Here is a 13,018-nt window from a genome sequence, read left to right as displayed (position 1 = left end):
CTTCAGGAGGTATGAATACTTTTTCATACTGTATGTATGTTTATATATATTTATTATGCACACACTATATTGTCAGAAGTATTGGGACACCTGCCTTTCCACGCACATGAGCTTTAATGGCCCCCCAGTCTCAGTCCATAGGGTTCAATATTGAGTTGGCCCCGCCCTTTGCAGCTATAACAGCTTCAACTCTTCTGGGAAGGCCGTCCACAAGGTTTAGGAGGGTGTCTATGGGAAGGTTGGACCATTCTTCCAGAAGCACATTTGTCAGGTCAGGCACTGATGTCGGGGGAGGAGGCCTGGCTCATGTTGGAACAGGAAGGGGCCATCCCCAATCTCCTCCTACAAAGTTGGGAGCATTAAATTGTCCAAAATGTCTTGGTATGCCGACGCCTTAAGAATTCCCTTCACTGGAACTAGGGGGCCAAGCCCAGCCCCTGAAAAACAACTCAACATCATAATCCCCCCTCCACCAAACTTTACACTTGGCACAATGCAGTACCGTTCTGCTGGCAACCGCCAAACCCAGACACGTCCATCGGATTGCCAGATAGAGAAGCATGATTCATCACTCCAGAGAACACGTCTCCACTGCTCTAGTCCAGTGGCGGCGTGCTTTACACCACGGCATCCGACGCTCTGCATTGCACTTGGTGATGTAAGACTTGGATGCAGCTGCTCGGCCATGGAAACCCATTCCATGAAGCTCTCTACGCACTGTTGTTGTGCTGATCTGAAGCCAACACCAAGTTTGGAGGTCTTTAACTATTGACTCTGCAGACAGTTGGCGAGTTCTGCGCACTGTGCGCTTCAGCATGCGCTGACCCCGCTCTGTCATGTGACGTGGCCTACCACTTGGTGGCTGAGTTGCTGTTGTTCCCAGTTGCTTCCTCTTTGTTATAATCCCACTAACAGTTGAGCGTGGAATATTTAGTAGCCAGGAAATGTCACGGATGGACTTATTGCACAGGTGGCCACCTATCACGGGACCACGCTTGGAGTCACTGAGCTCCTGAGAGCGACCCATTCTTTCACCAATGTCTGTAGAAGCAGTCTGCATGCCTAGGGGCTTGATTTTATACACCTGAATCCATCGATTTGGAGGGCTGGCCCAAAACCTTTGGCATTAGAATATATATATATATATATATATATATATATATATATATATATATATATATATATTTTTTTTTTTTTTTTTTTAAATAGGTTTCCCTCAGTAAGCTATGGGAGAAAATGGAAGCCTCACCGTGTCAGAGTTTCCTTCCAGCAGTATATTGATGGCTCTGTTCACATCCCCATTGCAATCATGGAGTGCCACAAGACACTCATCTTGGTTCTTTCCTGTCACTTCCATTAGCTGAAAACAGACAAAAGAAAAGCAGTTGTAACTGCAACATCAAAAGCAACGGAGGATATTAAAGTGGAACTGCACTGCACCTGAGCATCACAAACCAAAACTGCTATTTAGTTCATTATTAATATTGAAAGCAAACTCACCCATCCATCCATGTCTCCATGCTTTATTTTGCTGGGAAATCACTTTGAAAAACACCCCCTAGCATTTCGGGCAGTGGCCATCTTGAGTAAGGGCAGATGATTCATGTAGCATTTACTTCTTGGAATCCAACTGCCCTTAGCTCACGCACTGGCTGAGCTAAGAACCCTCCCTCCTCTCCTGAAGACTGCTGGGATGTATGACATCATTTGTCTAGGCATGAAAACTAGGAAGTAACTGAAGAAACGTAAAAAAAAGTTTAAAACAAGTCAATATGATATACTTTCCCATCCATTTACTGATGCTAGCAGCATAAGGACTAAAAATAGTCCATGTTGATTGGCAGAATGAAGTTCTGCTTTAACTACCACTCCAGGAGAAAAGGCTGCTTCAGGATCTCTCCTGTACTGGCTTAGGCCTTTGTTTACATGATCCCTGAAGAAGTGAGGAAAAGACCAAAAACGTAACACCGATTCTTACCTTCATAAAAGAGCACATGACCAAAATTCTTAAGCTTTTGATCTTGTGAGCAGCAAAAAAATGAGTCTGGGATGGCACTCCCCCCCCCCCCCCCCCCCCAAAAAAAATAATAAATATGAGAGAGAAACATTTTGGACCTATTATGTTTTATTTAATCCAACAATACAGAAATGTGGTATTAAAACCAAAAATTGAAAAAACACTGACAGAAGGGTTTTTTTTTTCCATAACAGAAGACACCATTGTGGTCTCTCCTAATAAATGCCTTCTGCGGCCTGTCAGCGTTGGATGTAATGCACACCTCTGACCTCATTTACAGCAGCTCTGTGCCGTGATGAAGTAAGCAGGAGTGACGTCATCGCGGGCCGGCCATTTAAGTGACTGGAGAGGGCAAGCCTGGAAGGAAGACTAGGCGAAGATAAAAGCACCTGGGATAACAGAACGGTGACAATGCAGCACTGGAGGGTTGGTTTGACAGGTAAGTCTGCTATAATGTGCTGATATGTGGAGCATACTAGCACAATATGGCATAAATCTCCTGGGGGCCAAAAATATTTTGCAGAGTTTAACCACTTGCCGCCCAGCCACTGTAGATATACGGCGGCACTCGCAGGCAAAACCACGTTTTAAAACGTGTGTTTTGTAAACAAATAGGAGGCGCGCCGCCGCCCTATCTGTCCCACCAATCACCGCCGCAGATGTGAGTCGCCGGGTCACAGCCGATCCTTAGCGGCTGTTTCCCGGCGATCGGCGGCAAACAGTGACAGACAGCACAGCTGCAGTAGCTGTGCTGTCTGTCACTTCCCTGTCAGCTCGAGGATGAGCTGATCGAGAAAGAACAGTTCCTCTTTCTCGATCAGCCTTGTCCCGCCCAGTACACACCCCCGCCCCGCCCCCTAGTAAAACACTTCCCTCACTCCTATAACCCTTCCCTGCAAAATAAAGTTAACCCCTTCCCCCCATTGCCATTAGTACAGTGTCAGTGTTTTTTTTTTTGCACTGATCACTGTATTAGTGTTTTTGGGGATGTCAGTGACCCCAAGTCAGTACCCCCCAATGTCAGAATGTCCGCCGCAGTCCCGCCATAAGTTGCTGGTCGCTGCCATAAGAACCCGATCGCCGCCATAATTCGCTGATCGCCGCCATTATTAGTATAAAAAAAAAAACCTAAAAATCCCAGTATCTTTCCCGCCATTTGTAAACGCTATAACTTTCACGTAAACCAATTAATTTACACGTATTGGGTTTTTGTTTTTTTTTAGCAAAGACATGTCGCAGAATGCATTTTGGCAGAAATTTATGACTAAATTTGATTTTTGCATTTTTTTTTTACTGGACATGTTTTATAGCAAAAAGTCCAAAATATTGTTTTTTTTTTCCTCAAAATTGTCAGTCTTTTTTTTTTATAGCGCAAAAAATAAAAAAACCGCACAGGCGATCAAATAACACCGAAAGAAAGCTCAATTTGTGGGGGAAAAAAAAGGATGTAAATTTCATTTATGTACCGTATTACATGACCGCGCAATTGTCCGTTAAACTATCGCAGCGCTGTATAGCAGAAAAATGGCGTAAATTGCAGTATCTATACCATAGTTTGTAGACGCTATAACTTCACACAAAGCAATCAATATACACTTATTGGGATTTTTTTTACCAAAAACATGGAGCAGAATACATTTTGGCCTAAATTTATAACCAACTTTGAGTTTACTATATATTTTTTATAGCTGAAAGTAAAAAATATTGTTTTTCTTCAAAATTTTTGGCCTTTTTTTGTTTATAGCGTGAAAAATAAAAAGCGCACAGGTGATCAAATTACACCGAAAGAAAGCTCTATTTGTGTGAAAAAAAGGACGTAAATTTCGTTTGGGTGCAGCGTTGCATGACCGCGCAATTATCAGTTGAATTTGTGCAGCGCCGAGTAGCAAAAAGAGGCGTGGTCATTAAGGGGGGTAAATCCTCTGGAGCTCAAGTGGTTAATACTGCTCTAAAGCTACATGTTAACTTTAAAGTACATCTAACACTTCTGCAGCCAGCACTTCAGAACCTACACTGTGCACATGTGCAAAAATCCACCAGTTGTCACATTCTAAATCTAAGGCCTCATGTACATTGAACATTTTTTCTATCTCTCCTAGACCACTTTCCTCCTGGGAGTGGCATTTTGTAAGAAAAAAATGTTTGATGATTGTAAAACGCGTTTAGGTGTGTTTAGCTGTGTCAACCGTTTGGGAATTAACTCATTTTACTGGCCAGGATAATTTATTCTGGCCAGTGAAGTGAATTAATGCTAAAGTGCTAAAAACAGAATGTTCATTTAAATGCATTTCCATGCCTCAAGCATTTTTTTGCCAAAACGCTGCTGTTCCTGGGCACACTGGCAGTGGGTTTTTTTCCTCTGGCTTTAAACACCCTTGCCTATAAACGCCTCTAAAAGCCTATGTGTGCATGGATTTACAGGATAACATGCAGGAAAGTTTAGAGGCAAAAGCAAAGAAAAAGAAAACAAAACCCCGCCAGATATCCCTAGGAGCAGCTGAATAAACACACAGTGAGGCCTAACACTGGACTTCCAAGCAGCAGAAAACAGTAAGCATGCCTCTTGTGTAAGGCCCAACACTGAGATATGTTTATCAAACACTCAACTTACCTGCTTCACTTTATCTTCAAAATCTGCATCATTTTTATCGTAGATCATCTGTGCGAGGCGGATCTGCTCAGCTGTTGCCTACAAAAAACATAATAAAGAACGTAAACTCTAGACAACATACACACAGTCCGTAAGTTTGGGAATGACTAAGCAGTAATAAGTTTATGCATTTAAAGGGTTTAAACTACAAAAACAAAACAAAAAACAGCACAATTCCACAGGAAAGAAAAACCTGCAGTGAGAGAAAAATGATGTTGGCCACTTCAGACTGCCATCAGAAAATGCTGGCTCTCTGGCTTTAAGGTTTCATTAGCAACTGACCTATGATGTTCAAGTGGTTGTAAAACTTTTTTTTTTAAAATAAAATAAAAAACATGTTATACTTGCACAGAGCGGCCCCGATCCCTCTCTTCTCAGGTGCCCGGCTGAAAAAATGCTTCCTATGGCTCCCACTGCTATTGATCTACCCAGTGAGGAGGTACAAAGCCAGGAGACACGCTGCTCCATCCAAAAGGAGAAGTTCCATTTTAAGTTTTTGTCCCCCGCTCCCCATTAAGGATTGGCACCTTTGGGGAGCAGGTACCCGAATTTGAAAGGTACCCGCTGCCACCTAGGCGATCGGAAGCAGAAGTTGTCCTCCCCCCGTAGTCTTCTGGGACACGCGACAGGTCCCAGAAGACTACGGGGCCATTCACAAAGCGCAGGGCTTCTCGCGCATCTGCAGTGGGCACCCGGCTGTGGAGCTGCAAACTGTCACAGCCGGGTGCCCATACTAAAGATGCCGGCACCAGGGAGAGAAGACCGCCGGTGAAACTAGACGTGGTGAGGACACCGCTGGACCGAGGGACAGGTAAGTGGCTGTATTTTAAAAGCCAGCAGCTACAGTTTTTGTAGCTGCTGACTTTTTTTTTTCAAGGTGGAACTCCGCTTTAAGCATTTACAACCACTTTCAGTAAGAACTCATGATATGTGAGGGAAAGAGCTTATCTATTTTTTAAGAGACAAAATTGCTGTCCACAGCCCTTAAACATTTGCTCATCTTTGCTGCTAGGCTGGTCCTGACTTCATGTCTTTTTCCCTGGGCATTACAGTTCCATGTTCTGCATGTAGACCACCTTTGTGTACTCTCTGCAGCAATAGCTTTGTGTAAAGTCCCCGCAGTTCCCAGTACTACAGTGGTGACATAATGATGCAGCTGCCACAGTCAGTGGTCTTTACTATTATCCCAAACAGCAGCGCATCTGAATCAAACACCTTGGAATACACAGAATTCTGGGGACACGTAGCACTTGTATCACCACTGCTCTCTGCGCACCACCACACCACTGGAAGAAGAACGGGACAGGAGTTGTCATGCGGCAGCTATATCATATTCCTTAAAAGTTAAAAAAGGTATTTGGCTGGAAATTTTAGATAAAAGGAGGAATGTACTGGGGTAGAAAATGAGAACGGAAGATGCAATTATTACTTTGATGCCTGGAGTTCCGCTTTAAAGTGTATTAAAAGTTAAACTAATGCCGTAACACCCTTGCCCCCAACCCTCATCCCTGCTGTACTTACATCCATGGGTGCTGAGCTGTCAGTGCCCACGTAGACTGTGTAGCGGTCCGGTGATTTGAATTCCCCACTCCAATCTGTGCAACACATTTGAGGCAGATTAGAGTGATTCTGATTGGTCAGCACCAGCACAGAGTATTGCTCTGCTCCATCTTGGAAGCTCTGCAGAGAGAAGAGGGTCAAGAGCAGGGATTTCAAATCCCCAGAACACTACACCAGTTGCATGGATACTTACAGCTCAGCACCCACGGAGTTAAAGCGGAGTTCCACTCACCTGTCAAAAAATAAAAGTCAGCAGCTACAAAAACTGTAGCTGCTGACTTTTAAAAAAAAACCAGCCACTTACCTGTCCCTTGGTCCCGTGGTGTGTCCCCCGCAGCCTGTTTCACTGGCTGTCCTGTATTCCAGGAAGCCGGCATCATCAGTGTGGGCACTTGGATGTGACAGCTTGCGGCTCGACAGCCGGGTACCCACTGCGCATGCGTGAGTAGCGCTGCACTTCATGAATGGTCCTGTAGTCTTCTGGGACCTGACATGTCCCAAAAGACTACAGGGAGGGAGGGAGGACACCTTCCGATCGCCTAGGTGATCGGACCGGAAGTGGGAGCGGGTACCTGTCAAATTCGGGTACCCGCCCCCCAAAGGTGCCAATCCTTAATGGGGGAGCAGTCCTTAAAGAGAAACTTCCCATTTTGGAAGGAACTCCGCTTTAAGTACAGTGGGATCGGAGGAAGTGGGGAGGGTGTACAGTGCTAGTTCACTACTGAATTTTTACTGAAAAGGTGAACTGACACCGACGTGCAGATTTCTTGCACAGCCGTCAGGTTACACATTGGAGATTCCTGCGCAGAAAAAAAATCTTTTAAGGACATTCCTCAACAACCACTCTCAGCAGAAAAGGATAGAATTTTGTAGGCATCTCCCTCAATCGAGCAGGAAGGTTCACGTGACTTCACAGTTCCAGTTTAGGGCAGAAAGCTTCTGACCGCTGGCTGATGTCTATGGAAGATTAAACTCTTTTCTTCTTCAATACACATGAGCTTTAGTTGCAGGATATTATCCCCTGGTTGACAGCCACCTCATTTGCAATGCATTGAAAATCAATCCGCTGCCAAGACGACAACTGTCAACACACAGTTAGTCTCAAACTACTCAGCGAAAACCACCTGAAATTGTTGGCTGTTGGGAGAGATCACTAAAGGGGTTTTTCACCATTCAACAACACGTTTGTGTTTATTCTGAAAAGAGAGCAAATGTTTTTGTATTTAAAATTTTATTTTTTTCGTTTAAAAATTAATTTTTAAAATAGTCAAGACTGGTATTCCAGACCCAGCTGGGAAGACCTACCTGTACCTGTTTCTGTGGTTGTGTCTGTGGAGTTGAAATCTGTGTTTTTTCCCGAGTGCCCCGGGTACGTTCATTTCCCACCGAAGTCATCATATACAGTATATACAAAACAATGTATGTACAAAATAGAAAATCTGCAAAGAGAAAAACACACAAGGATTTTAGTGTATTAACAGATTTCAAGGTAGACAGCTTACAAATACAGGCAGTCCTCAGGTTACAAACAAGAAAGGGTCTGTAGATTTGTTCTTAACCTCCCTAGCGGTCTGATTATGTCAGCATTTCTGTGCTCAGAGCGGTACATTTTTTTGCATGGAAATATGTTTTTTTTTTTATTGTAGGCCTGTAATTCTTAGGAATAACTCACTGAAATCTGTCCGAACAAGAGTCTAGTAAACATTCCGGGTATAATAAAACTTGAAACACGAAATCATAAAAAATAATATACAGTATTTTCTGGCGTATAAGACTACTTTTTATGCTTAAAAATATACCCCAAAAATTGGGGGTCGTCTTATACGCGGGGTATAAAATGTGAACCTTGAGTTTGTTTGGGTCAAGCTGGCTGGATGTGTGGTAATACTGTACATACAGTATACTGCGCTGAGCCAAACTGGCTCAAAACAAATGTCCCTATGACAGATGAATCTGTCAGCCTGCTGGATGTGCGGTATATACAGTATACTGCGCTGAGCCAAGCGGGTTCAAAACGTACCGATACGTCCCTACTGTAATCAGCCCGCTGGATGCGTGTATGTACGGTAGCTGCAGCTACATACAGTATACACTGGGCCAATCACGGCGAGCAATGTATTCTACTAATGAATACAAAGCCTGCTCAGATTGGCTGAGTCAGAGAGGTGGGCTGATGAACCTCAGCCAATCCGAGCAGGCTTTGTATTCATTAGTAGAATACATCGCTTGCCGTGATTGGCCCAGCGTATACTGTATGTAGCCTCAGCTACTGTACATACACGCATCCAGCGGGCTGATTATCGTAGGGACGTACCGGTACGTTTTGAAACAGCTTGGCTCAGTATACTGTATATACCACAGTGGTATGTACTCAGTATACTGTATATGCCACACATCCAGCGGGCTGACAGAGTAATCTGTCATAGGGACATTTGTTTTGAGCCAGCTTGGCTCAGCGTGGTATATTGTATGTACATTACTGCACATCCAGCGGGCTGTATATATACCGTATACTGTATGTAGCCGAAGCTGCCGTATTACCGCACATCCAGCGGGCTGTATATATACTGTATACTGTATGTAGCCGAAGCTGCCGTATTACCGCACATCCAGCGGGCTGTATATATACCGTATACTGTATGTAGCCGAAGCTGCCGTATTACCGCACATCCAGCGGGCTGTATATATACCGTATACTGTATGTAGCCGAAGCTGCCGTATTACCGCAAATCCAGCGGGCTGTATATATACTGTATGTAGCCGAAGCTACCGTATTACCGCACATCCAGCGGGCTGTATATATACTGTATACTGTATGTAGCCGAAGCTGCCGTATTACCGCACATCCAGCGGGCTGTATATATACCGTATACCGTATGTAGCTGAAGCTGCCGTATTACCGCACATCCAGCGGGCTGTATATATATACTGTATACTGTATGTAGCCAAAGCTACCGTATTACCGCACATCCAGCGGGCTGTATATATATACCGTATACTGTATGTAGCCGAAGCTGCCGTTTTACCGCAAATCCAGCGGTAACATCTGATTTGGAATTTGATCCATATGATGACTCTGACATCATAAGTTCATGAATGACATCTTGCGATACATTTGTAAGAGGATGAACATGAGGATTTGGAAGGATTTTAAGTACCGGTAAGTCATAACCATTTCAATTAAAAAAATCTGTTTTTAAATGGTGTTGCCTCAGAAGGGGGGTAGTCTTATACGGCGAGTATAGCCCAAAACCTATGTTTTAACTGGAAAATTAGGGGGTCGTCTTATACACCCAGTCGCCTTATACGCCGGAAAATACGGGTAATACATTTAATTCAATAATATAATCAAACCAAAAACACTGAAATTTGAATTATAGCGCCAAGTTCGCACATCACTGAGCAAAGTCGCAGAATCGTTTTCAGTGTCTGATGAGGAATTTCCCCCACGAATCATTATCACTCAATTCTGCAAGTGGTTCTGATTTACTATCACTGTTCTCTAGCCGGTCTAAAACCGCTTTTGACCTAAAGGGACGCTTTTTGGACGCCATGGACGTTTCTCAGTTTCCAGGCAGAAAGAACAGTACAAATGCAGGCAGGGCGTCGAACAAAGCACTCGGGACAAAATGTATGTGAAATGGTTTGATACAGGAATGTTATACTATGTGATTTTACTGTATTGACTGAATGTCACATTTTGACATTTTTTAATTTCCTGACGTCGCAGGGAACGGAAACCGGAAGACAGATGCCGGCATCAGCTGGAGGACATGGCCGGGGACGCTGCAGGGGTGACATCGCGGGAGCGCACGACAAGGTAAGTGAAACCGGGATTCCTGAGCGACGCTGCAGGGTAATCTCGAGTGTAGCTCAGGGTTACCGCTTTTGGTACTGAAAAATAACCCCGAGCTACACTCAGGAATACCTCCAGGGGGCTTACGTTGAATTTGTATGCAAGTTGGAACAGATACATTTTTATTTAAGGGTAATTCAAGCCAAAAAAATTTTTTTTTATGTTTTTGTGAATAGCATAGGGAAGGGTTGACACCCCTGTAACACCCTCTTCAAGTTGTCAGCCGCAATGGCAGACAGTACTTGTAGGCATTCATTCATAGGAAACTGAATGAATGATGCGGAGCTCCCACGACTGTGTTGTTTTCAAACTGTGACAGCAGGTGTGGGAAGAGGATCCTCCACCCGCTGTCACAAGGCATAGAGGCTGCAGATGCTGGAACATGTAACATGTTCCAAAGGTGAACTTATCCTTACATTCATAATATTATATTTAAAAAGTTAGGGTTTGATATAAGTGCATCCTGTGCTTTATATACTAAAGACAAAAGCAGCACCTGTATTGTTTGGAGGCTCCCCACTGTTAATTCTAAAAAAAATGTATATATAATTAAAAGGTAACAGATTTCGAAGAAGGCAGCTTACAAATAACAGAATCCTCAAAGGATTGAAAGAAATCTGTAACAGTGCATTAAAAAAAAACTACAGTGTTTATTATAAATGCATGCTGTGCTTACTATCCAAAGAACAAAATAGTGTCTGTATGCAACAAGGCTTCCAACTGTTATATATGCAGTTGTGTTCAAAATAATAGCAGTGTGTTGAAAAAAGTGAATAAAGCTGAAAATCCTTCTAATAGCTTTTATTTCCATCCACACAAATGCATTGGGAACACGACACATTCTATTCCAAATCACAACATGAAGAAAAATACATCAAATTTGTGTTCCTCTAAAAAAAATTGAAAATGAATATTAGACGGTTCAAAAAAATAGCCGTGTTTGTATTCTTCTTTACAAACTCAAACATTCACTATATAAACTGAGAAATGTTTGAAGATTTTGCTTTCCTTTGAATGACTTCATGAATATTTGGTTGTAGTCGCACTGTTTCTGAGAACTGCTGTACATCTGTGTTGCATGGAGTCACCCAACTTCTGGCCCCTGTGATCAGGTATTCCAGCCCAGGATGATTGGACCACATTCCACAGTTCTTCTCTATTTCTTGGTTTTGCCTCAGAAACAGCATTTTTGATGTCACCCTACAAGTTTTCTATTGGATGAAGATCCGGGGATTGGGCTGGCCACTCCATAACGTCCATCTTGTTGGTCTGGAACCAAGATGTTGCACGTTTACTGGTGTGTTTGGGGTCGTTGTCTTGTTGGAACACCCATTTCAAGGGCATTTCCTCTTCAGCATAAGGCAGCATGACCTCTTCAAGTATTCTGATGTATTCAAACTGATCCATGATCCCTGGTATGTGATAAATAGGCCCAACACCGTAGTATGAGAAACATCCCCATATCATGATGCTTGCACCACCATGCTTCACTGTCTTCACAGTGTACTGTGGCTTGAATTCAGTGTTTGGGGGTCGTCTGACAAACTGTCTCCGCCCACTAGACCCAAAAAGAACAATCTTACTTTCATCAGACCACAAAATGTTGCGCCATTTCTCTTCAGGCCAGTCAATGTGCTCTTTGGCAGATTGTAACCTCTTCAGCACACGTCTTTTTTCCAACAGTGGGACTTTGCGGGGACTTCTTGCAGATAGCTTGGCTTCACATAGACGTCTTCTAATTGTAACAGTCCTCACAGGGAACGTCACACCTTCTTTCATCTTCCTGGAGCCGATTGTTGGCTGAGTCCGCCCCATTTTGGCTATTCTTCTATCCATTCCAATAGTAGTTTTTCGCTTTCTTCCGCGTCTTTCAGGTTTTGGTTGCCATTTTAAAGCATTTGCCATCATTTTAGCTGAGCAGCCGATCATTTTCTGCACTTCTTTATATGTTTTCCCCTCTCCAATCAACTTTTTTATCAAGGTACGCTGTTCTTCTGAACAATGTCTGGAACGACCCATTTTCCTCAGAATTTCAGAGAAATGCACTGTAACCAGCATGTCCAACATTTGCTGCCTTCCTTCCTTAAATAAGGGCAATAATTGCCACCTGTTTTTCAAAGAATGAATGACCTCACTAATAGAACTCCACACTGCTATTATTTTGAACACGCCCCTCAATGAGTGATTCAATGACACAGAATCAGCAGCATGCATGTCATGACTGTTGGGTCTGTTGGATTTCTATTACTCTACTACACCTGCTAGGAAATTATTTGCCATGTAGAAATATCATTTCTACCAAAAACAGTGATTGATCCGGTTAGTGATGTCCGACTGCTATTATTTTGAACACAACTGTATATATATATCTATCTCTATATCTATCTATCTCTATATCTATCTATCTATCTATCTCTATATCTATCTCTATATCTATCTCTATATCTATCTATCTATCTATCTCTCTATCTATCTAACATCTGCCATACTCCGTTTTCAGCTGAGTGGCCATGTTTGCACTACCGGGCTCACCAGACTGCAACTGAAAAATCAAAGGATCGGGGTGAAAGATCAGCCGAACAGTCACCACATCTGGTCTTAGGCAGCCCATACACTGATTTTTTTTCTTCTTTTCGTTCAATTAACAGGTCGAACAAAATAAAATGAACTTATTTTGTCATCCACACATTTGAAGTGGATGGAGGAATCCTTCCCACTGTGGTATTTTATTCTGAAACTTGGGATTCTTCCCTGCTGTCAAAATACCATGATCGGTGTGCCAGCTATAGCCGGCGGCGCTGATTGTTCATTAAAAACCTGACAGGCTGGTTGTACACAAGTTGATCGATCGATAGACTTCTGTACAACCAGCTAGCCCATAAATGGACTGAAATTTGGCCGGTTCAGCATGGAATTTTGATCAATGTATGGTCGG

At 43.2% G+C, this 13,018-nt stretch overlaps 1 protein-coding gene across 13 annotated transcripts in view; it reads right to left on the bottom strand.

The window, feature by feature from the left end:
- The window catches only part of UBAP2 (ubiquitin associated protein 2), a 156,083-nt gene that overhangs the window by 78,920 nt on the left and 64,145 nt on the right, over positions 1–13,018 (bottom strand). For 11 of the 13 annotated variants that reach the window (XM_089664442.1, XM_089664440.1, XM_089664441.1 and 8 more), the window contains exons 2-4: positions 7,533–7,666; positions 4,629–4,706; positions 1,250–1,360 (exon numbers count right to left, since the gene is read on the bottom strand). In XM_089664442.1, the coding sequence (XP_089520568.1) occupies positions 1,250–1,360; positions 4,629–4,706; positions 7,533–7,625 (282 nt within the window). In that variant the 5' untranslated portion in view covers positions 7,626–7,666. The remainder of the gene's footprint in view (positions 1–1,249; positions 1,361–4,628; positions 4,707–7,532; positions 7,667–13,018) is intronic. The other 2 variants (XM_089664443.1, XM_089664439.1) reach the window with 1 other exon arrangement.

Source organism: Staurois parvus, unplaced genomic scaffold (genome assembly GCF_062004578.1).
Source record: "Staurois parvus isolate SC_StPar_1 unplaced genomic scaffold, SC_StPar_1.0 ptg001918l, whole genome shotgun sequence".
Classification (NCBI taxonomy): domain Eukaryota; kingdom Metazoa; phylum Chordata; class Amphibia; order Anura; family Ranidae; genus Staurois; species Staurois parvus.
Note: the sequence above shows the minus strand (reverse complement) of the source record. Positions and strands in the feature narration are given on the sequence as shown.